We start from the raw sequence: 22,668 nt of genomic DNA, 5'->3' as shown, positions 1-22,668 counted from the left end.
AAGGAGTGAGCACATGCACTTTAGCACTGGTTAGCAGTCTTAAAGAGGGCAGAGGCCTAATGCCAGCAAAAACGAGATCAGAAAAAAGGAGGAGGATGGCAAAAAGTTGGGAGGAAGCCCACCCTAAAGCTGACAGGTCTAACAACATATGGAAAGTAAACAAGAGAAAATAACACAAGGCAGCATAGTGACACAATTAAAACATAGCAGATCAAACACAACAAAGCAGTCAAATCAGAAAGCAAGACAGCTACATAGTACAACTAAATAACTTCACATTACAATATTGAAGCATAAACACCAACAGAACTCCTCACCTTACAACAAAATACCATACTACATATACGCAGTGCTTTTCTTTTCCTACTTTATCGGCTCCAGAAACCTGCTGGCATAATACGATGGTCTAAGCTGTTTGCACCAAGGATTACCTTAGTTTACCACTAAGGACATGAAAGATCTAAAGGCAAAAATGTTTTCTGATCCAGCCTCTTTTCTTCATACTTATCCTCTAAACTTCTTTTTTGCATGTATAACAACACTATTTTCTGTTGAGGTTTAGCAATTGACAAGTAAATATCATGAAATCTTTAAAAGTGACTTAAGCATAACAGGAAACTACCCATCCTCAAGACACAGAGGTACCACGTCACAGTTTCCCTAAACCTGAGAAATGCCGTTGAGAGGGCACTGTTTTCTATTTTTTGTACTAAAATATTATGAAATAATATTCAATCTCTCCAAATCTACCTGAACTGGGCACAGTTGTTAACAACAAAAAATGCATCCTGATAAGCAAAATAAATATGTTCATGAAGAATTCCCTTCTCTCCCTGATGTCAACTTTCCAAAATACAGCAACCTGTTACATTATGAGCGAAGGCGGGCTTTATCAAAAGTTAGGGGCTAGATGTACGATGTAAAATTGCATGCGCAAACAGGTGTGCGACCCGCTTGCGCGTGCAATTTTAGTCTGGGCCATGTACTTACACTATTTTGCGAGTCGCAAAAAAATTGCGACTCGCAAAATAGTGTATTGCGAGTCGCTATTAGAAACGGGCGTTCCCTTCCTAATAGCGACTGCAGAGCCATGTATGAATATTTTGCGGTCGCAAAATACTCACATATTACTGCCCTCTTCAAGAGGGTGGTAATGAAGCCGCAAATGGGAAGGGTTTCCCAGGGGACTCCTTCCCCTTTGTGTCTAGCTCCAAAAATATTTTTTTAAGGGCAGGCAGTGGTCCCAGTGACCACTGCCTGCCCTTTAAAAATTAAACGAAAACGTTTAATTTTTTATTTTTTTAAATGCATCCCGTTTTCCTTTAAGGAAAACAGGATGTATCTAAAAAAAAAAAGCTGCTTTATTTAAAAGCAATCACAGACAAGGTGTTCTGCTGAGCCCAGCAAGCCACCATCCCTAGGAGGGCCTGTCATTCCCAATGGGCTTGCAAATTATGAGAGGCTCATTAATTTTCATGAGCCTCGCAATTTGCGACCCCATTCAGAATCGCAAACAGTGTTAAACACACTGTTGTACATGCAGAATAGCGCCTCGCAAATTGCGAGTCGCAATAGACTCGCGCTTTACGGGGCGCTATTTTGCGTGTCGTACCTCTGGCCCTAAGTCATCAGAACATTATTGAAAGTGTAAACATTATTACTCTCTATTTAAATCTCAAAATTGACATATGTATGCCTGTGTAAGGAACTGCTTCCTTAGTTTCCTTGGAATGCCCCTATCATTTCTAAACTTATGACTTCAGATTGACCACTGAGCAGGAAATCCACGGTCATAGGATTAGGGTAACATCTCAAATGTACATATTGTTTTCTTAGTTAGGTTATGCTTTGCCATGCTGATCGTATTAGTGGAGGGCATTCCCACTATTTGTATGGTACCAGGGTGCAATCGGAATCTGGGTCCCCTTTAGCATTCTGGGATCCTTGCTGGCCAGAGTTAAATTGGTGTGATGACATTGAATTTGATTGCCCTTCATATTCTTTGGACCTTTGCTGTATTAGATAAAGGCTTGTGAGGACTGAGTTGACTAATATAGTTTAATAACAGAATATTTTGGCTCGATCCTGGTATGGATCTCTGTGAGACATTATATGCCTCGAGGTAAGTGCTGAAAGGCATTGCCATCTGTTTCGCTTTGCTGAGGTTTAACTCCATTTTGAAAATAAAGTTCTGTGAGGAGAAATTCCTTCTCCAGCCGCCCATAAAAATTTGGATTTCAAAACCCTTTCTCTCCCTAACTCCACTAGATGCCACCACATTTTAGATGTACTCATGCAATTAGAGTGAGAAAAGAATTACCGATTTCTGTGAATATCTGCAGAATGTACTACCTTGTGGGTGTTGCGACCACATGCATTCAGCATTCCCTTAGAAATACTCATGTTGCTATCCCTTCTCCATACTTACTGCATCAGAAAAGGATAACCATTTTGTGGATTTGCCACTTCATTACTGCTTGTAATGTACCAGATCCTGACTGCGAATGGACAATTTGTGGCACATGGATTGTTTGTGTCGATGGTTCAATGAGTTTGCTATTAGGGGACCAGACACTCCAGTATAATGCTTGGCCCTCCTACATTCAGCCAGCATTTGGCAAAAAATTGCTTTCAGAGACAAGCTTAGCTAATGTTAAGACTCCCATCATCTGTGCGTACAGCACGGAAGCTTAATTTAGAGACCGGCATAGCAATGTGAAACAAGCATTAAATAAATAGATTTTATTTTGTATTGATCAGTGAAATGTCTCATACATGGTCATCTATGCAAATTTGTGGGATGATCATAATGCTGCATGATTCACTGTAATTATTAGGTTAGTACATGCTTTACTTGTCAACTCCCCCTCTTCTAACAGTTTTTTCGTGTTATCCTTCGTAGAGCACTTGCGGTGCCCGATCCATTTTTTAGTTCACAAGACCACTCGTTTATCTATACTCACAGCTCTCAGGACTCTTCCACCTCTTAGCGCTTCGAAGTGGACCTAGGATACTTTAAGTACTTTACAACTAGGGCTCCCGGATTTTTGGTATATATTTTTGGGAGTTAATCTCTGTAAATATCCACATTTATATTTTGCTAATTTTATCTGTATGTACCCATATTTATTTTGTGCTTATTGAAAAAAACCCACAAAACTATACTTCCTTCAACATTTATTTAACCAACACAGGGATTCTTGCAATTGGATACCTCGTCGGTTTTAGTGCTTTAGAAGCCATATAAAACATCATTCATATGCAATTCACCCATATCACATTCCATATTTTGAAATATTGTTCTATATATTTTTTGCATATTGAGGTGATGGGCTTTTTCAATGCTTGTTTGACATTGAAGCTTATGCCTGTGCTAGGGCCAAGGCTTCCAATGATAGAGAGTTTTTGATTTTGGGTGCAAAGAGGGAAATCTTCTATCCCTGCAGGGGTGAATATCATTAGGGGAGCACATACCATGTCACCCTGCCCCAACAACGTGAAGAGCTCAATGCACCCCAATTAGGGTTGTCTTTGACAACCTAACCGGTCCCATATGCATTGCCTTTTTTCTTTGAACTCTTGCTAAACCACCATGAGCAAGATGTACGGATATCTGGTCACAAAATACTGGTCACAAACTGCAACCAGTATATCTACGAACAGTAAAGATTTTTAAGAACCGTCCTATGTACATACAAACGGGTTGATTCTTAAAACTTCAAATCATAGCGGGTTGCAATCTAACCTATCACATGGATATTAATGAGGTAGCTCGCTAGTTGCAACTCACTACTATTACATGTCTTCACAGGGATGGTGGCCTACCTGGATCAGCAAACTACTATGTCTGTGATCGCATTCAATAACATTTTTTTAATGCCACACATTTTTATTAAAAGAAACTTTGCTGCATTTAAAATGAAAAGTTTACTTTTGTTTTCAGTTTTTATGAGAGTTTGCAGTGCTTCGGTCCAATGATCTACGTCCTATTCCCAAATAAACTTTTCTTAGCATTCACAAATTAGATGGGTCCCCAAAGGACTTCTTCCTTTTTACGAATGGGTTACCACTTCAAATTGAAAATAAGTAACTTTTCAATAATTTACAACTGCTGTTTCAGTCCTAAGCTAGTGATCCATATAGATTAAAATCAATTTTTGGAAGGGGTGCCTACTACCCACCACTTCTAAATAGCGATTCATTATCGATTTCTAAATCCTTTTTAGGAGTTGGCAAAAAGTTGTTTACTTGTAAAATGGGTTTAGTACATTGCCAGAAGCAGTTTTTCAGCTGCAAATTCTGAGTTGGCGCGTTTGCGATGAAAAGAAATCTGCTTTGCGCGGGAAACAGCGTTTTAAACGCTGTTTCCACAACACAGTGCTATTACAATATTGTCGTTACAATGACCATGTAGTTAGTACGCAATACCTTTACATCCCAAGTCATGACAACAACTTGCTGAAGGGGGTGTGAAGGTATTGGATATAAAATCCAACACCTTCCCTGCTGTTGCTCAAACTGGAGTAGGAATAGTAAATAATACTACTCCTAAGTCCAGCGTGCCCCCTACAACATGTTGTTGTAATGACTTGCGATGTAAAGGTATTGCGTACTAACAACGCAGTCATTGTGACAACCACGTTGTAATAGCATGCGATGTATTCACATGCGTTGTAACATGACATATTCACTTTGTATATCTGGCCCCATGTCTCTTTCAGTTATTTATCTATGCATTCACACCTGATTGCAAGGCTGTATTAGCCAAAAGCTGATGCAATTCCAATGTGAGAAATGGCCAAAAAATGGGGAATTGGATATGGTAACTTTGATTCCGATGGTGTGCTCCATTTCATAGGGGACGCTTAGTGGAACACTGAGAATACCACGACATTCCGGCATCCAAGAATTACCAATAGCTGCGCATTGCTACGAACCAAATGGGTATGGCAGGCTAGCACAGAGTGTGGTTTTGGAACATAACAGTCAGAGTTAGTCTTTCACAAGGATTTCTGAAACTCCTACAGTCAAATTAATTGTGCATCCTTTTTTACTTGTTTGTATATCATGTGGTAGTTTAAGAGATGAACACTCTCACAGTAACTTTAATTTCAAAAAGGAAAATACTTCTTGGAACTTGGATTGTTCAGCGTTCTGAAGTGTTGCTCTTGTTTCCAAAAATCCTCAAACCATGTCATACGAAATACAGGCATAGTGGTACTCATAATGGTTGTGGTTTAGACATGTGAGGAGCTCATAAACATGTGTTAGAGTACACTACTACTTTTCCCTATTTCCTCAACCATAGGCATAGAGTATATATTTTTTCTTGCAAAAAGATTTTTAAGACAAATGGAAGTCTTTCCAGTAGACATATTAAAGAAACTGAAAATCTGGCTGCACTTTCCACCTGTTTCTGCACCTCTGTCAGGAATGCTTTCTGGTGGATGACTGGTGCACAAATGTATGTAGCGCATTTGTTCAAATCCGTTAATACCCAAAAGTTGACTCTTTTATGGGTGTTAATTTCATTTACATTGCATTCTTTTGGCTTCTTCTGTGGAAATGCCCACTTTTTGGCCCCCCGTGGAAATTATTTCTGCTTAATATATACGTACCTTGTGCACAAAAAGCAGATGAAGAAACAGTGGCAGTTGTACAGTATGTATCAGTGAATCAAGTACTTTTACATGCTTGCACATGTAAGTCAGATGTATGCAAACAAAAAGCTTTTTTAATCTGCCCCATGCCTTTCAATAGATTGGTTATGGGAAACCATGTTCCAGTGCTTAATTTGTAAAGTCCCAGGGCTCTCATCAGGAGGCCACTGTAGCTTGCACCACACAATGCCCTTGCCAGGCTGCCAGTGATATTAACAACACAACTACCAACCATCGGATGTACCATGTTACAACGCATACCATTACAACTACCTACTATTACAACGCTACCATTACAACGCATACCATTACAACGCATAGCGCTTAGAGGTGCTGGATAGTGGTAAGTATAATTTACTATTCCAACTCCAGTCCCCGTGGACACTAGGGAAGGTGTTGGATAGTAAATTATACTTATTCCCTATCCTAGAGCGCCCCCCAGCGCAATGCGTTGTAATGGTATGCGTTGTAAAAGTTGCGTTGTAACAGTAGGTAGTTGTAAAAGTTGCGTTGTAACAGGTGTATACCCCAACCATCACACTCCTACAAGTGTGATAAGTTAGAATATTCCAGGCCCCCAAAGCTATAAAATAGGCCTGATCAGCAGGTAATAGTTATTTTTAATGTATATTGAAATAATAATTAACTGTTGTTGTGGTCAGCTCTAAATTAACCAGATAGTGCCACCTTGTGACAGACTGTTACAAGCGCCGGTGTTGACAATTAAGTGCAGGTACCGAGCACCAGAACCCACCGGCTTAAATTAAGCACTTGTTGCCACTTGATCACATAAACTGATTGTTTTATATGTCCACGATGAGAAATCCTTTTTTACTTTTGCTTTTTATGAGTTTCAGCAAATTGTAACCCTGTTGTTCTTGTCTGACAAGAATTTGAAGTTGATATGTCATATTTTGTTATTGCAGCCCACGTTCGATCCAATCCCAGTATCTCCCATTCCAATGAACGGTTTGCAGCTGTCACGGATCAAACCAGTGTGGAAACCAGGTACGTCGTCGTAAGGCGACAGTCTCTTGTTTATTACAAGTAACTGCATACAGTACACTGTAGCTTTTCAAACACCATCTTAATAGTAAAACACAAAATGCATCCTTCCATATTCCTACCCATGTGCCAGTACAATACTTTTATATTTCGCCCTAGGCATTCCACAAAAAGCTACTTTAAAAATGTCAGATCACAGTGATTTTACTGTAAGTATTTAATGTGACAGAAGTGAAAATAGCATTGACACAAAAAGACAATTTCTGGAAGATTCAGCGCTCATACTTGTGTGTTTTTTACCATTAACAACACCATAGTATTTTTTTCACATCTAGCAGATCTCTTTCTGAAGGACTAGGGCATATTGTATGTTCATGACAATGGAAAATACAAACTGTCCCAAAAATAGTGCTGGCTCGTTTCTTCCACATTGACTTCGCAGAGGGCAGGTAGATTAGGCTCCTGTGCAAACCTTCTTGCACAGTGTAGGTGCATTGTGTTGATCCATGCTTTAGCAATCTGGTGCACCATTAAACTAGTCTTTTCACCATGATTGTGATTCTTAGTATGCACTTCCCTTTCCCCTTATTTCGGAGATTCTTAGCCTAATCTTCTCTTCTGCGCCGAAACCTATTAAGTGGAAGGCACTCGTCCTCTACATGCTCACAAGAGTTCCTTCTCACTTTCATATGCTCCGTCCAGTCCTCAGATGCTAGCGTCCATTTAGCTATCCTTCACCTCAATTCTTTTTATGAGTCTGCAGTTCTTCCATACATTTGCCTTAGTAGCTTCTATTATATTTTTTCTTACCCATACTGACAGTTTTTGACCTATACAAGTCCTCCATCTATCTTTTAACTTCAACCACCACCTACACTTATTATTATAGTTTGATAAGGTTGCTGCACCATGAAGAATTATAAAAGCCTGAGCAGCTCTTCAAATGTCTGTCTGGCTGCTGGATGGAATGGGTCTAGTTGCTGCAGATGTCTAGTCTTCAGAATTCCCTTGTTGCACATGTCTACAATAATTGACACATCATTCCTGGCTTTTTAGCAAACTAAACTTTGCATACTTAGATTTATGTGCCAATACACAAATAATAAAAGCAAAATTCCATGTACCAGAATGTAGAATGCTTTTGATAAAAAGCCAGAACTGCCACAAATTACTTTGAGCTACTTTACAGAAATGTGTGTTGTAGCTCCCTCAAAAATAGGCAAACATTCTACTGTTAAACATTTATTCTGATCAGATAATAATATAGCCACACAAACCACACATAGAGGATTAGTTAGCTAAATCCATCTGTCTGAGCGCATTAGACATTCTTCTTGGCTACACTCTCCCTCAGTCTGAATCATGGTGATGCCAAGCAAGGAAGTCTTCAGATTTGTGCCCTCCACTACTTCTGCTAGTCCCGGACTTCTGCTCTCCTGTCTCTGGGACCAGTCCTCCAGTTCATCACATTTTGCTAGTGCCACCTCCGTTGCCCACTGTACCAACCTCATCTTCTCAGAAATGCTATATGCTGTTGTTTTCTGTCCATTACCCTTGCACCTGGTGAGTCAACATTCTTCCATAGACTGTCTAGCTTGGGCCTATATTATCCCTTAATCCCTGGATGTCCCTAGCCAAATTAGCCTTACGACCTTCCCTCACTTCTCTCTTTAAAGAGTCCAGGCCATCCCTGGAGAAAGATTTGGTTAGCACTATAAGGTCAGCTGGGCAGTCTACAAGCAATGTTAGTCCATGAGAATGGGCTGATTCACCTAACCCACCTGGGACACAGCAATTGCTAAAGCTGAGTAGGTCTTCTTCGTATGTAGAAATTGAGATGACCCTCGGTTAAGTTACCTCTTGTACCTCACTCACTTTCTTGCCGCTTTTCCCCCTCACTTTCAGCCTTTACAGATTAAAATTAAGATCCACTCTTGAATCATCACCTTGAGAGGCAGAATGTCATATAAGGCTAGTTTCTCCTCACCAGACTCATTGCTTTATAGTTTCAAATTGTAATTGCTCCCCCAAGTTACCTTCCAGACACGCTCACACTCCACTTCACCATGTATTGGCCTCCCACCTCCTGAATATCAGATGGAGAAGGAGGCACTGAGCAAAACAATTTTATCTGCCAGGGTTCACCTCTTGGTGAATGCCCATTGTCTTCCCCGCAGCTGGGATCTCCTAGCCAAACAACCCCCAGTCTCACAATCTCACAATCCCCGGAGACCTCCATTGCTCTCTGAGGTTGCTCAAACCACTTCCTAGGCTACCACTCTACAGACTGATGCTTGGTCCAAGGAGTGGATCAGAGTGTCCCACTTTCAGATTACTTGCCCTCAAAGTCCTCCAGGTGCATGGTGTGGTCACGAGCATTGTACCCTCTCCTGGCAACATTAACAATCTTCCACTCCACCACTGGGACTCACTTCTACATGGGTCTCTTGTGCACCGTGTGGCTCCAGCCACTGTCTTTGACCAGTTTGCTCTGCCACACTTAGAAGCCTCAGCTGTCCCTATGTTCAGCCATGGGTGAATATGGCTCCATGTCAACTTAAGCCTCAGGGTGCAAATCCATAACTCAGGGCTCTTCACTCTCTTTCTTTGCAGTGTAATTGGTATTGCATTTATATAGTGCATACTACCCCTGACTAGGCTCAAATTCCTTTTTTGGCGAGTAGCACGCTACTCTATGACCCAAAAAGGATTAGTGGTGAATTAGTATAGTGAAATATGACATTAACGTGTACAGTGGACGTGCTAGTCTGTTTTTGGATTGAAAGGAATAGAGGAGGGATAAAAGAGGGAAACATTAGCATTTATTTAGCATCTGCTACCTTTGATGAGGTGTTGAAGCGCTTTTCGGTGAGTAGCATGCTACTCCAGGACCCAAAAAGGATTAATGGTGAATTACTGTAGGGAAATATGAAGCACTGTCCCATTTACTGGACTGGGGTGAAGCAGCTAGAGATTGTTTCTGCTAAGTACAGAGCCATGCCCTGTTCCTGAACTTCAAATATTTTTATGCCCTTCAATAGTAGTTGTGCTTTTTATTGATTGCCATCATTTGTATGTATATATTGTTTTTTTAATGGCTAGTCTGTTATTTTTCATACATTCGCTTTTTAAATGTGTTGCTTATTTCATTTTCCCTCCCCATCAGTTCTTGGGTTATATTATGAACAATTGGTTTGTAAACAGGGTCCATCTATGCCCTTACCTGTCCATCCTCTGAGAAAAAAATCTTTTGATGCAAGTTATGCTTACCTTGATCAAATGATATTTCATACCATCATTGATACACTCTATTCATTACAGTTAAGAGTTGTCTGGAAAAGGCCAGCCCATCAGTGGCAGAAGAACTCTCCTTTGAGGTCTCTTTCTCAGAGGCTATTGCAGGGGACAACAAAATCCAAGAATTCCCCAAGAATCAGCGGATAAAAAAAGATGACTCTGCTTTGCCTGTAAGTATTGGTCTGATAACAAAAAAATATGATTTCCATTGATAATGTAGTTGTTCTAGAAGCTTGAAGAAACATGGGGCCTGATTTCATAGACTTGAAACGGGGAGGGGGGGGGGGCATGGTAAGAACATGCTACAACTGGCTGGTGGAAACAAGCTCAAAGCTATGATGTTATTAAAGTGTCAATTGGGCTGTAAAGGTACTTTTACTACATCTGGCATATTTTAAAATTGATCTTCATGCTTCATGTCTAACAGAATGTTATCTGATTTGTGTTGGACATGCATACACTGTTGAAACATTATCTGTCAAGGGAGAGTTACCTCCACCGTAGATCTAGTGTGGTGGATGTTATTCATCTAGAAAAAACACAATTTTCTGTTGCCAACAAAGAGTTTATCTAGATTTTTCTCACATCTCTCTTTGGATGCCACTGGATATCCCAAAGATCAAGAAGGTTCAAGTGGACCTTCTAATGAACCTTCAGTATATAATATGAAAGGTAACAGTTAAGTTTGCTTGCCAGACATGTGTTTCCTTACAGTTTTGGACGATGGGCAAATGTGTCTTTTCTTTTTTAATTATGAAACATATATGAAGGAGAAAATGCCTACCACAGAGAGGTACTACACCACTCTTGCTGTATCTTGATGTGTAGCTTCTCCACGTTTGAGCTCAGTCTTGAGGTTTTCAAAGTAACATTCATACTGCTGTTGCCAGCATGTGTTATAATCAGTGTTCCTAGTATGAAATAAATAGAGTATTTATATCCTCATTTGGTTTTGCTGGCTCACAGGGCAACTTGAGGCTAGCTGCCCTTGTTCCGATGTAAATTGAGAATATGGATCTCTTGGAAAGCACATTTTATTGCCAACATCTATCTGTTATCAAATTCTAATGTTTCATGTGGGCGGCATGTTCACCTTGGCTTGGCCCATTTTAAACATATCTTACTAACAATAATTTCCTAACAATAATTTGCTCTCTATCATTTCTGTATTTCCTGGCATGAATATTATCCTGTGATTTGTGTCATTTGGCTTTAGTAGCTTCACTCCTTGTTAAACTCAGGAATTTATCCGGTAGCCAGGTAACTGTTATTTGTCTCCTTTGCTCCTTAATCAAGTTAAGGTCATACCCTATAATTCCATCATAAGTCCATATGGAACTCACAGCCTTTAATGGTTAAGTTTTCCTCAAAATGTGATAGTTGGAACTTGTTGAATATATTAGAATAGGTGGAGTAGTGTATTTACATGAAGCTTGCTTGGATATGCAACACCTTTAATTTGGTCATCGAAGTAGACCAATTCTATTCGTTCAACAGTTCCGTGTGTTAGTTGATTGCGTGTTTACACATGTTTTGATATCTGCGAAGCCTTTTAATATCACACAAATACTCCGGTAAGCAAAGTACTCTTAAGAAATCAATGGTAATACATGGGAAGAGGCAGTTTCTATCAACAGAGCGCACACTTTTCGCCCTGATAACATCTGAAATGAAATGAAATTGAATTTATTGAGCGCACTAAACCCAAGGGTGTCAAAGATCTGAGCCAAGTTGTTCAAGAAAGATCTATTGTAGGGGAGAGACACAGAGAAGAAATATTACTTATTACACAAAGCTGAGAAAGAAATGGGATCAAGAACCTTTTCTTGTAAAACTATAATACCAGAACTAAGAAGAAAAGAACCAGATTTTGAGATGTTTTCTAAAAGGAGAAAATTATTCGATTTCTGCAAAGTTAGAAGGAAGGGTATGCCATAGCCTTGCAGCAGAGATGGAAAAGGATCTAAGAATTTCTAAAATCGCTGAATATGAAGTCCTCAATACACCAGAGACTGAATCAAAGAAAATGTGCTGGAAGTGCAACAGCATTTATCCCTGTTTTTGCACTCTCATGGTATGTTGGTATTACAGAATGGGTTGCAGATTTTTTAGTGTCTCCTTTTTTATTACTCACAGCACGGAGCTTAAAATTAGAGCTTATACAGTAAATATTTGACATTCCATAAGTAGCATAGTGGTGAGACCCCAGGGAAATTAGAGTGTGCCTGTATGAATCAGACATAAAAGCAACATTGCCCTGGAAAGGTATCACCAAGGTATTTGCACAATCTTAAAAGCCCCAGGATGGCCTTTGAGAGAGGTCATCCATATTGCCATATGTGCTACGGGCTCTTGTTATGGCATGGGTATGAGGCATTTTCATGGAGCCTTACAGAAGTCATTGGTTACTGAGCAGTATCTTGTAGCAACACTGTTATTAACTCTGTGAACCATTGCCACCAATAATACTTTACTCAATTGGGAGTTATTCCAATTATAAAGTTGGCTTGTCAAGCCTAGCTGAGCCACGCAGGAAAGGCATACATACACCTCACTGAGGTGCAGCATGACACAGTAAATAACTCATGAAACACTAAGATGTATACTAAAAGTTCACACAGCACAGGGTAGCAAGCTGAACAGCTCCAAATCTACCAAGCTATTAGCTGTATACCTGTGGTGGCACACCTGAGGTTGCCTAGCGCCAATGCAGACACGCTTCCTGCACAAAACAATTTTACGAGGCAATTTCCTTTTTTCTATGCGTGGTGCAGAATACATCACTCATAGATATAGGATATTTCTCCACATTACGTGATGGTCTGGGTGTCGTACCATATTTTTGCAATCCCAGTTATACTGATTTCCGTAAATCTCTGATTGCGTCAGATTCCATGGATGGATGCACAGGAATTCCCATGCTCCACCCATGGAATCCCTACCACCATGAAATGTAATGCAATATTGTGCAATCTGTTGCGTTACATTTCTTTACAAAGTCATGCAAGGCAGTGCAAATCACCCCTTGCTTGGTTTTGAAAATCTTACTTAAGCCTTGCGTGATGTAAGGACAATGCGCAGGCTTAGCAAATCTGGATCTTAATGTTTGGTCAGTGTTACAGCTTCTAAAAAAGGGGTTTATTAACAGATAACGAAGAAGAGCACTTAAAGTGAGTATTTATGTATGAAAACCTGCAGGTACCATCAACTTTCTCTGCCTAAACATGAGCATAAAAGTTTAAGAGCTCTCACCTTACCAACCGAAAGACCTAGAATTCACTATGCCTGACACACTCATTCACTGATCAGTCACTGATCAGACTGAATGAGATTTTGCAATGGAAGCATTCAGAGAGTTAAGCCCTACGTTACTGAAAAACAATGTGATGCCATACTTATGACAGATTGTATGCTTTTCAATTACTAATGAATTACAATATGGGCCTCATTTTTGAGGAAGCAAAAGACACACAATTGATCGACGGAATGCAGAACAAATCAAATCATTCACCCCCAGGCAAGAGATCTGGGTGAAATCCATCATTTGGCCTGGACTGTTCCCATGAGGCACGGGGTCAATACTGATTTGCATATGGCCAGGTCCAAACTGGTGTGGCATGGTGAGCAAAAGAATGATGGATTTAACCTAGAATGGGAGTGAATGTTTTGATTTGATTTGCATTCTGTCCATCAATCATGTGTCTTTCCTTTATGAGGAAGTCACACAGTCTTCCTCATAAGACACTAGACTGTGCGAAAGGGAAAGGGCAGGAATGTGCTGTGTTTAAGGCAATATTGTGCAATCCTGTCCTTTCTTTTGCGCTGGTGTATTTTTGCCAGCCTAGCGCTACTACAGGCACCCTTGCACCATGCAGGATTGCTTTTATGCAGGAAGTGGCACAATCCTGGGAGTCATATTCCTCTGTTCATTAGTGCTGTAGAATGCAGCACACACAGTTATCCTCGCTATGCCTCCCCTGGGAAGGTGTACATTTTTGGCACATCCCCAGGTTCAAAAGTTCTTGTAAATGTGAGCATGCGTCAAAATTGATGGGAGTTGAGTGGGGAAAGGGACTATTTGATTTGGGTTTAATCACACTTCAAAAACGAATTCTCCTTAACTGTAAGGCCTGGAAGGTCAGTTCAGTCATTAAAGAATTAGGCAGGGGACCACAGCCAATGGAATAATACCCAAAACTATAGATGACATTTAAAGACCTCGATGTTCCTTTTAGGACATGGGGAAATAGGTAGGAAGATAAGGCCATCCTACAGGTATGAGGGATTGAGGACAAAGCTAGTTAACCATATATCAAGTCAGGAAAATGTCTGATCCTTCATGAACTATTTAATGATATAGAGTTCCTTTTGTGACTCCAATCAGTGGTCCTATATTGCATAGGGTGCATTTTGCCTGGGCAGTTCACCCTATTACAATGATTGTGCCTCAATCTAGTGCTGACCTGAGGGCAGCACCTTCACTAAACTACGGAGTGGCTGCTAAAAAAGCTGCTCCGTGCTTCTCCGTGACTGCACCTGTCTGCAAGGAGATGTCTGTGGGATCAATGTGACCCTCTTTCGCCCCTCAAAAGGGCTGGTTTCAGAAGGCGCACTGACAATGCACCACCATGTAAGACACACAATGTGTCTGTGCCTGCGACTGCATGAGTGTAGAAGTAAAGAGAATCCTTCATTTGCAAGGGTCATGCTCCCATGCAAACGAGGGAACACCCTCTCATGATAGCGATGGCACTACATAAACGCACTATCAGTATTACAGAAAGGGTTGCACAAGCATCTGCGACTCCTGCTGTAATACCATTGTACCCCAGGGGAGTACAAAGTGGGCGCTCATGCCTGTTGCAAATGCATGCCATCAGGTGTTCTGCTAGTATGTGGCTTAATCCACTGAGTAAAGCTACTCGCTGATCTCCAGTCAGCCGGGTTGTGTGCAGATCTCCTGCAAGTCAGAACTTAGCTCCTCTCTATTATTAATGGGCAGTTCATATCACCTTTATCTATGTTGTGCCCACCACAAACTTTCTCTAGGGTCCAAGGCTAATTCACGGCCACAATGGGACGCACTCGCCAGCAAAGTTTGTGTCTCTAGCAAATGCTTGTTGCACAGTCTTAAGAAGTTCATCATGCCCATTTGTTCCGTTTATGTTGGCTCAGCTGTAGATGTTGTCTGAGGTCAGGCCAGGCAGAACTGCTGAAGTTCAGGGTTGATATGTAAATCAGTCTGATGCTGGCAGAGAGCTGAGTTTGCTAAGCAACAGCCAGCAACAGAGGAAAGGGAGGCAGGGCACGTTTTACTGAGGTGAGGAGAAACCCATGCTCATAAGGAGAGAGTTGGGGATTCCTTCCTCTACTAACCAGAAGGAAATTCAAACGGTGGTGAAAGTTCTGCAATTACGCCAACAGGCGGTCTGTAATATTCACCTAGGGGGCAGCCTGCAGTGAGAGCCATAATCTTCTGCCACTATGCACTTGTTGTTTCTTATGAACAACTTCTGTTCAGTTAGAAGCAGAGCACTCTCTCTAGCTCTCGCATAGACACTCACAATCAAAGACATACGCACACACAATAGTAGTCATCCTCAAAATGTTGGATATACACATGGGCGTGTGTTGCCTTTCAGGGGATCTAAGGTCTGTTGATGAAAATCTCTTGTTTAAAAGTGAAACACCTCCAGTGGATTTAGAGAAAAACATTGAGCAGTTCAGGAGGAAGTGGTCATTAGGCAGCACAGCTTTTCTAAATGCGGAGACATTCTGTTCCAAGAGTAAGTGCATTCACAGACTCTGCGTACAGCTCATTATTGTAACCCTCAGTGGGACCAGTGGGTCCTTAGCTCCTGTTAAAGGAGGCGTGCAGGTGCCCTGCAATGAGGCCTGCATGGTGGTAAGGACACTGCAGTCAGTGTGTGTGCTTGATAATCTTTCTCCCTACTCCAGAGAGGAGCCCTAAAGCCGAGAATACACTTCTAGGGGCAGACCTCCGCCCAGCCCCTCCTCAACAGAGAATAGGAGAAACCTGAAAAGAAACAGAGCAAGAGGGCACACTGTCAAACAAACTCGATCTGTTTTAGTTCCCTGCATTAAGAAATGTAGCAGAGGACCAAGGCCTGCATGGCCTGCACCCAGTGAAGCAGCGCGCTGTCAAACACTGAACGCAAATAGTTTGTGGCCCTGCTTCCCACTCCACTTTTAACAAGGAAACAAACACGCTTCCTATAGTGCTCCTGGGCCAGATTTCTGAAAGGATTTCAGTCTCCTTGTGTCTCGCAAGGAGACACAAGGGCAACGCAAGCCTTAAGTGAGATTTACTGTCACGCAGAGCCACCTTGCATAGCTCTGCGTGCCGTAGTAAATATGGAGTAATGCAACGCAGCACAAGTCGCTGCCTTGCGTTACTCTGCCCTGGAAAGGCGTCCCATGGGTGGAGGGTGGTACAAGGGTGCCTGCGTTGGTGCTGGGCTGCAGTGTGAGCACCGGCACAGGGAGAGAGCAGGAATGTGCCTTAGCTTAGATATGACACATTCCTGCCCTCTCCATGTGATGCAGTGCCGCAGTTTGTCGTGCTGCATTGCGCTACGTCACATCTTTGTAAATCTGCCCTCCAGTCTGCAGATTTTGTTATTTTCTAATGTTTTGGGCTAGAATTATCAAGAGCTTGCATTGTATTGTGCCACACACGGTGATGGAAGTGCAACACAAGCCCTTTTTTATTTATTATGCTGCGCTGCCTTGAATTAGTCTGCCCTAGAAAGGCATCATGGGTGTTCCCGCGCACCCCCCCATGGTTTTCTGCACATTCCCAGGTTTACTAACGCTAGTTAACCTGAGAAGGCATCAAAATTAAACGCCTTCCATGGGGAGGGGTAACAAGAAGAAATATGTTTTTCTGTTTGCAGCATTCTGCAGCACACGTAGAAAGAGGAAAAATCCCTAGAGGAACAGAGACAAGCCTGACTGTAACACAGCATCATGGTGCAAGGGTCCCTGCATTGGCACTTGATAGACACAAGAGCACCAGTGCAGAGGGAGAGCGTAAATGTGGCAGATCTTACTAGATATGATGCATTCCAACCTTTTCCTTTCGACACAGCGCAGCATGTTGTCTTGCTACGTTGAGCCAAATATTGGAAATGTGCCACATAGTGAGCAGGCGTAAAGGGTGTGTAGAGGTAAAACATTGGTTTCTATAAGGCTTCTGGGTATTTAGTGTGGATTTCAGATAGAACTGCAGCTTTACCGTTTCCACCTACTTTGAGAATACAGAACACTGCAGAGAATTGTTTCATCCTTGTTTCCGTTTATATTTCATTCTTAATGCTAATTACTGTTAAGCCAATTTTATTTCTTTAAAAAAATTGTATTTCACACAGTAGAATGGGGAATGTTTACCTTTTGAAAAAAAACTATTTTTTGACAAACAGCCTTTTGGCAGTTTCTGTTTGCTCTGTCAGTACAGCTTTCTTTAACTTTCTGTTAGTATTATAGAATATTGTTGCTTCGTTTCACTACAAGTGTTGTCATAAAAATATTATAATGATACAATGTAGTCTTACATTTTGTATTTCAGAAATTTATTGTCTGGAAAAGTAGATTTGGCTTAACGGAAGTGGGCGATTTGTCCCTGGAAGACATGAAGAAGATTAGATACCTGTCACTGATTGAACTAACAGCCTTCTACGATGCCCTGGGAATAGAGCTGAAGAGGAACAGGACAGCGCGGGTCAAAGGACGAGGTAAAAGGATTGGCGCAATGGGTGGAGAGATTTTATCGTTACAAGTTGGAATAAATTCACTGCTCACGTCTCCCCTTTCAATTCTACCCCAAGAAAATGGTCTCTTCGGAGTGCCTTTGACAATGTTGCTGGATAATGATCAAAAGAAGCTTCCAGGAACAAAGGTCCCTCTCATCTTTCAAAAAGTAAGTTAAATGAATCCATTAAACTAATAATACAAGTCGTCATACCTGACTTAGCCAATGAAATCTGGTCTTAGGTGCTCAACTGTTTAGAACTCAGGAGTGCAACACAGACCAGAGAAGTAGTACTTTAAAGGCGGCTTGCATGTGCATGCGTGTGTGTGAATGAGCTCATGGTATCACGTGCTATGGCTTTGTGCCTTTTTGTATCTTTGTGTGTCCTTTGGTGCCTGTTTGTGCCTGTGCACACACCTTGCCAAATAAATGCAGAAATTGATGATGAATAGAGGAGCTTGACTGCGAATGTCATGCCACCACTTTCAAATGTCTACCTTTAGAGAACTCTCAGAAATAAGAGTTTTCATGTATTCAATCTTAATGCTGCCTTTTCCTATTTTGATCGTATTCTGCATAGTAATTCTGTATGCTCCTTTGTGATGACGATAATGTCCCTCTATTGGGTTCCTCAACAGAAAATTGAGGGGCATATTACCAAGGGGGTCGATAGGCAATTATCGCCGGTTTAGCGGCCGTTTTCGGCCGCTAAGCGGCGATAATTCTATTGCTTTAGTAGCAAGCTGTCGCTAACAGCAGTTAACAACAGCTTTTAGGCGATAGCGAGCGGTTTGGGGCCTGCTTTGCATGTCAGCGATATTTATCGCTAATGACATGCAAAGTGGGCGTGCCCAACCTGTTAGCGACTGAAAGCAGTCGCTAACGTCGCTATCGCCTATTAGCAAGGCGGGCGTAGCGATGGAAATATTCCCGCTATCGCCAAAAACGAACGCCTGCTCAGACCAGTTCTTAGCCATGTTATCCAATGGGAGGTGGATAACATTGTGAGCAAATACACCTGTGCACCTCCAAAAAAGTCTCTTTAATCCTTTTGCTTATTTAGCAATACATCTGGAATTCGTATCCTTGGTCAAACAAATCAGTTTCATCACACCAGACGTTGTACCGGATTCAAGCCTTTATTTTTCCAAACTTAATCGTCCACAGTCGACGCGCGTTTCGCCCCTATGGGCTTTTTCAAGGCTTTGTATATTGTCGAAAAGATTTTCAATTCCAAAAAGTACTTGTAAATTTTGAGGATACAATTCGTATATGTTCAAGCAATCTTAAAAACAATCATGAATGATGATGCAGGATACTATTTATTCTTCCAATTGTCAGTATTTTTCTTAGTTGAGGTTATAGTTGTTGAGCCATATTAAGTTCCACAATCTTCACACGAGTATCGGTTCACCGTGTACGCCGTCTTTGCAACCTGGCGGCATCCGCATGGCTAAGAGCATTTTGTCGCTAACGCGTGAATATCGTTGTATTCTCAGCGATATTAACGCTATCGCTGGAAAAATTATCGCTTTGGAGATAAACGTTGCTAATAGCAAGTTATCTCAGCGATAATTTCCGGCGATGCTTAGCGATAAAAAAATCGTTGCAAAGCCTAGTTAGCGATAAATATCGCTACTCGTTGGTAATATGCCCCTGAGTTCTCTCGGACTAAGCTACTTGCTAATTTGCTGTGATAGGCATCTCACGGGCACCAAATCATCATCATTGATCATTACCTGGTATTGCTTTGCGAAGAGTAGGGATTCTTCGCCATTAGGTGGCGTCTTAGGTCTGTCCTAGCTTACATTGTCTAGTTAATTTATTTTCCTATTACACCTAAATGCATTGATATTTGCTTACATGTGGATGTGGAGGATCCATTGGTGGAGACATTTTAGAGGGAACAAAGGAGCCCTCCCAGTGCTTAATTTGAGTTGGTCGTTTCCAGTGCTCAGGACCAGCATCTAATATTCAACACTGGTGCTTTTCAGGAGCACCATTTAAGGACACATTAATTTGCAGGGAGATTAAGTGATTTGCCCAGGTTCACATGATGTTGGGCTGATGCCGAGACTCGAACCTGGTTCCCCCTTTCCAAAGTTGGTAGCTTTGGCCATTATGCCACATCCTCTCCCCACTTCCATGGTTAGTAGTTGGTCCTGTTTTAGGCACCGCTAACAGGAGAAATGGGCTGGTGCAAGCTGCCTCCTGGCGAGAGCCCCAGCACTTATTGTTTTCTTACAAATTAACCACTGACTGCCCTCCCCTCTGGATTCAAGTGTTTGTGCCAATGCATAATTAGCTCTTGTGCATAAAAGTAGAACATTATTGTGATGCTCATCTTGATGGCAGAAGGCAGAGACTCAATCAGCCTGGGCACTTTTCCAGAGACAAAGTCGACTTTGATGATTCAGCAAATGATGGGAAAAGATGAGGCTGGGCAGATGTTGCTTTCTCATTGTAACACCCTCCATGGATGTGCAGAACAAGACTGAAGTTAGGAGCCCAAACCACGCTCCTGGTTACTTCCGTTAAATGTACACGACTTTCCTCACAGATTAAAGTTGAATACTTCTCGGAGCCATAATGAAGATTTCAAACAATAGCGCTTCGGGAGAGGATATTATTAAAAGTGAATTAGGCAAACCTTTTTTTTAGATATTCTCTGACCAATTCTGGTGTTAGTGTTCCAGAATAGCGGTTCCTTATTAGTTGTCCTTCTAGCATGGATGCACCCACATTTAAATTTCCAAAAAGGTATGGATCCCACCCTGAGCTCTTCTTATATTACAATTTCTCTATTAAGTATGTATGACAAACAATCCCACTCCTTTTTTGCCACTCTCACTTCTCTGTGAGCAACACAAATTCGCATTAGGATATAACAGCAACGGGCATATAGATTTGGCTCTAGTTCTCCACAATATTTTATATGAACAGAATTGTCCACTGACAGTCACGTAGCTTGCTCCCGAGAAGGCTTTTCTGGACATGTGTATGGGCATTGATGATGGCAGGTAAGGTGAAAGCCACATTAATAAGAAGCTGTATGCCTGTGTTAAAAGTAGGATGAAAGCACATTAGAAATTGAGTAAAAATACCGAAATGCTGAAAAAACAAACAATTGTGAGTTGCACAAAGATGAGGAAGAACAATGGCACGGAAGAACGCGTGAACTTGGTTCTTGCTCTAGGGTGGAGCTAATATAAGGAACGTAGGGAAGCCTATGGGAGCTAAGCAATCAAAACATTGCAAACTAATGGCATGCTGTGAGTGGATTGTAAGCACACTTAATTGTAAACAGTGTGTCTCGAAGCACAGCGCATGTTCTGTGTACGAGACCAGAAAATGTGATTAACAAAAGGATTTTAGACGTACCTCTGTGGAAACTGTAGCAGTTGCAGAGCCCCAAGACTACTCAAGGTAACTGAAACATTTTACAGGTACTCCAAAGAGAGGTAGAGACAGACAGGAATCGCACACCAAATACCATCCACTTTATTAAAATATTTAATGACAAGCTGAGTGAAAAGATGAAAATGTATATGTTTTTTGCTAATTTTGTATGCAGAGATCCACAAATAGCAACAAGTGGAGGACAAACCCCAGAGTAGTACCAACTAGGATAGGAGCATGGCCATTAATTTCCACAACCCAAAGTCATGAGTAGCAGGAATTTTTGGGGGATAAAAATGTTGGAAGCTGGTGCTTTGGGATTTCTTGTGCTTTAAATGGATGTATGTTGTTACTACGCATGCTTTTACAGCGCATGCCTTTACCACGCAGGTTTTACAACGCAAGTCGTTACAACGACTTGCATTGGGGGGCGCTGGATAGTGAAAAGTTTAATTTACTATTCCAACTCCAGTCCCCTTGGATAGTAGGGAAGGTTTTGGATAGTACATTAAACTATTCCCTATCCTACAGCGCCCCCTAGGGCAAGTCGTTGTAAGGACTTGCGTTGTAAAAGTTGCATGGTAAAGGTACTGCGTGGTAAAAGTTGCGTTGTAAACGCTGTTCCCCGTTTAAAATACCATTAACCTTCCAGCTCTCAAGCCCCTTTAAGTCCTGAAAACGAGTGAAGTATTTAAAGCACCTAGTAAAGTGCATATACTGTTGGGTGTGGGATTTACTGGTCTTGGGCAGAATTTCAATTATACCAGATATATATTTTTTTATTTTAGTAATACCGTGTTACTCATTGAGGTGGAGTTACCAATAATTATGCAATTACTCCTGCTCTGTAATTCAGAGTAATTTAGGGAATAAAATCCTACTGCGTAGCACATTTACCAAGTGCAAGCAGCTGCTCATGCTCGCTATTTATGTTCTGTTGCAATTAGCACTATTTCTTAGCCCACAGTGCATCCTTGTGTCCATTTTGGACGCAACGGTGCATTTTTGTATTAAGACATTTCACTATACACCAGCACTAAGTTAGTAAAAAAATACTACCCCAAGAGCACATTTGTGTTCTGCTTCGTTTAGCGCCATTTCTTAGCACTAAATGCATCCACGATATTCATGTTTTGTTGCATTTAGAACTATTTCTTAGTGCAAAATGCATCCATGCATTTAAGATGCAAGGGGGCATTTTTGCAGTTAGAAATAGTGCTAAATGATCTCTCAAGCTTGGGTAAAATCCTACCCAAAGAGCACATTTAGTGAGTGTGAGCGGCAGCTCACCCTTACTGTTTGTGTTCTGTTGTAATTATCTCTATTTCTTAGCTCCAAATGCATCTTCACATCCATTTTGAATGTGAGTGGGTGTTTTTGTGCTAAGAAATAGCTCTAAAATTTCACAGCCAATTTAGAATTGGGCTTCAGTCAGCATTAGGCATGTTCGTTGTTCGATACAGATGACAGTCTGCAATAAAACTGAACGTTATCCATGCACTAGTTTACTGGGACATCCATCTCAACCATTGGAGT

General features: G+C 41.4%; 1 protein-coding gene across 6 annotated transcripts in view; it reads left to right on the top strand.

The window, feature by feature from the left end:
- LOC147723120 (rho GTPase-activating protein 28-like) overlaps positions 1 to 22,668 on the top strand; it is a 1,353,671-nt gene that overhangs the window by 1,157,989 nt on the left and 173,014 nt on the right. For all 6 annotated transcript variants that reach the window (XM_086965471.1, XM_086965470.1, XM_086965472.1 and 3 more), the window contains 4 exons: positions 6,587 to 6,668; positions 9,987 to 10,132; positions 17,551 to 17,716; positions 17,810 to 17,901. In XM_086965471.1, the coding sequence (XP_086821597.1) occupies positions 6,587 to 6,668; positions 9,987 to 10,132; positions 17,551 to 17,716; positions 17,810 to 17,901 (486 nt within the window). The remainder of the gene's footprint in view (positions 1 to 6,586; positions 6,669 to 9,986; positions 10,133 to 17,550; positions 17,717 to 17,809; positions 17,902 to 22,668) is intronic.

Source organism: Lissotriton vulgaris, chromosome 4_1 (genome assembly GCF_964263255.1).
Source record: "Lissotriton vulgaris chromosome 4_1, aLisVul1.2, whole genome shotgun sequence".
Taxonomy (NCBI): domain Eukaryota; kingdom Metazoa; phylum Chordata; class Amphibia; order Caudata; family Salamandridae; genus Lissotriton; species Lissotriton vulgaris.
This window is presented reverse-complemented; position numbering and strand designations above follow the sequence as displayed.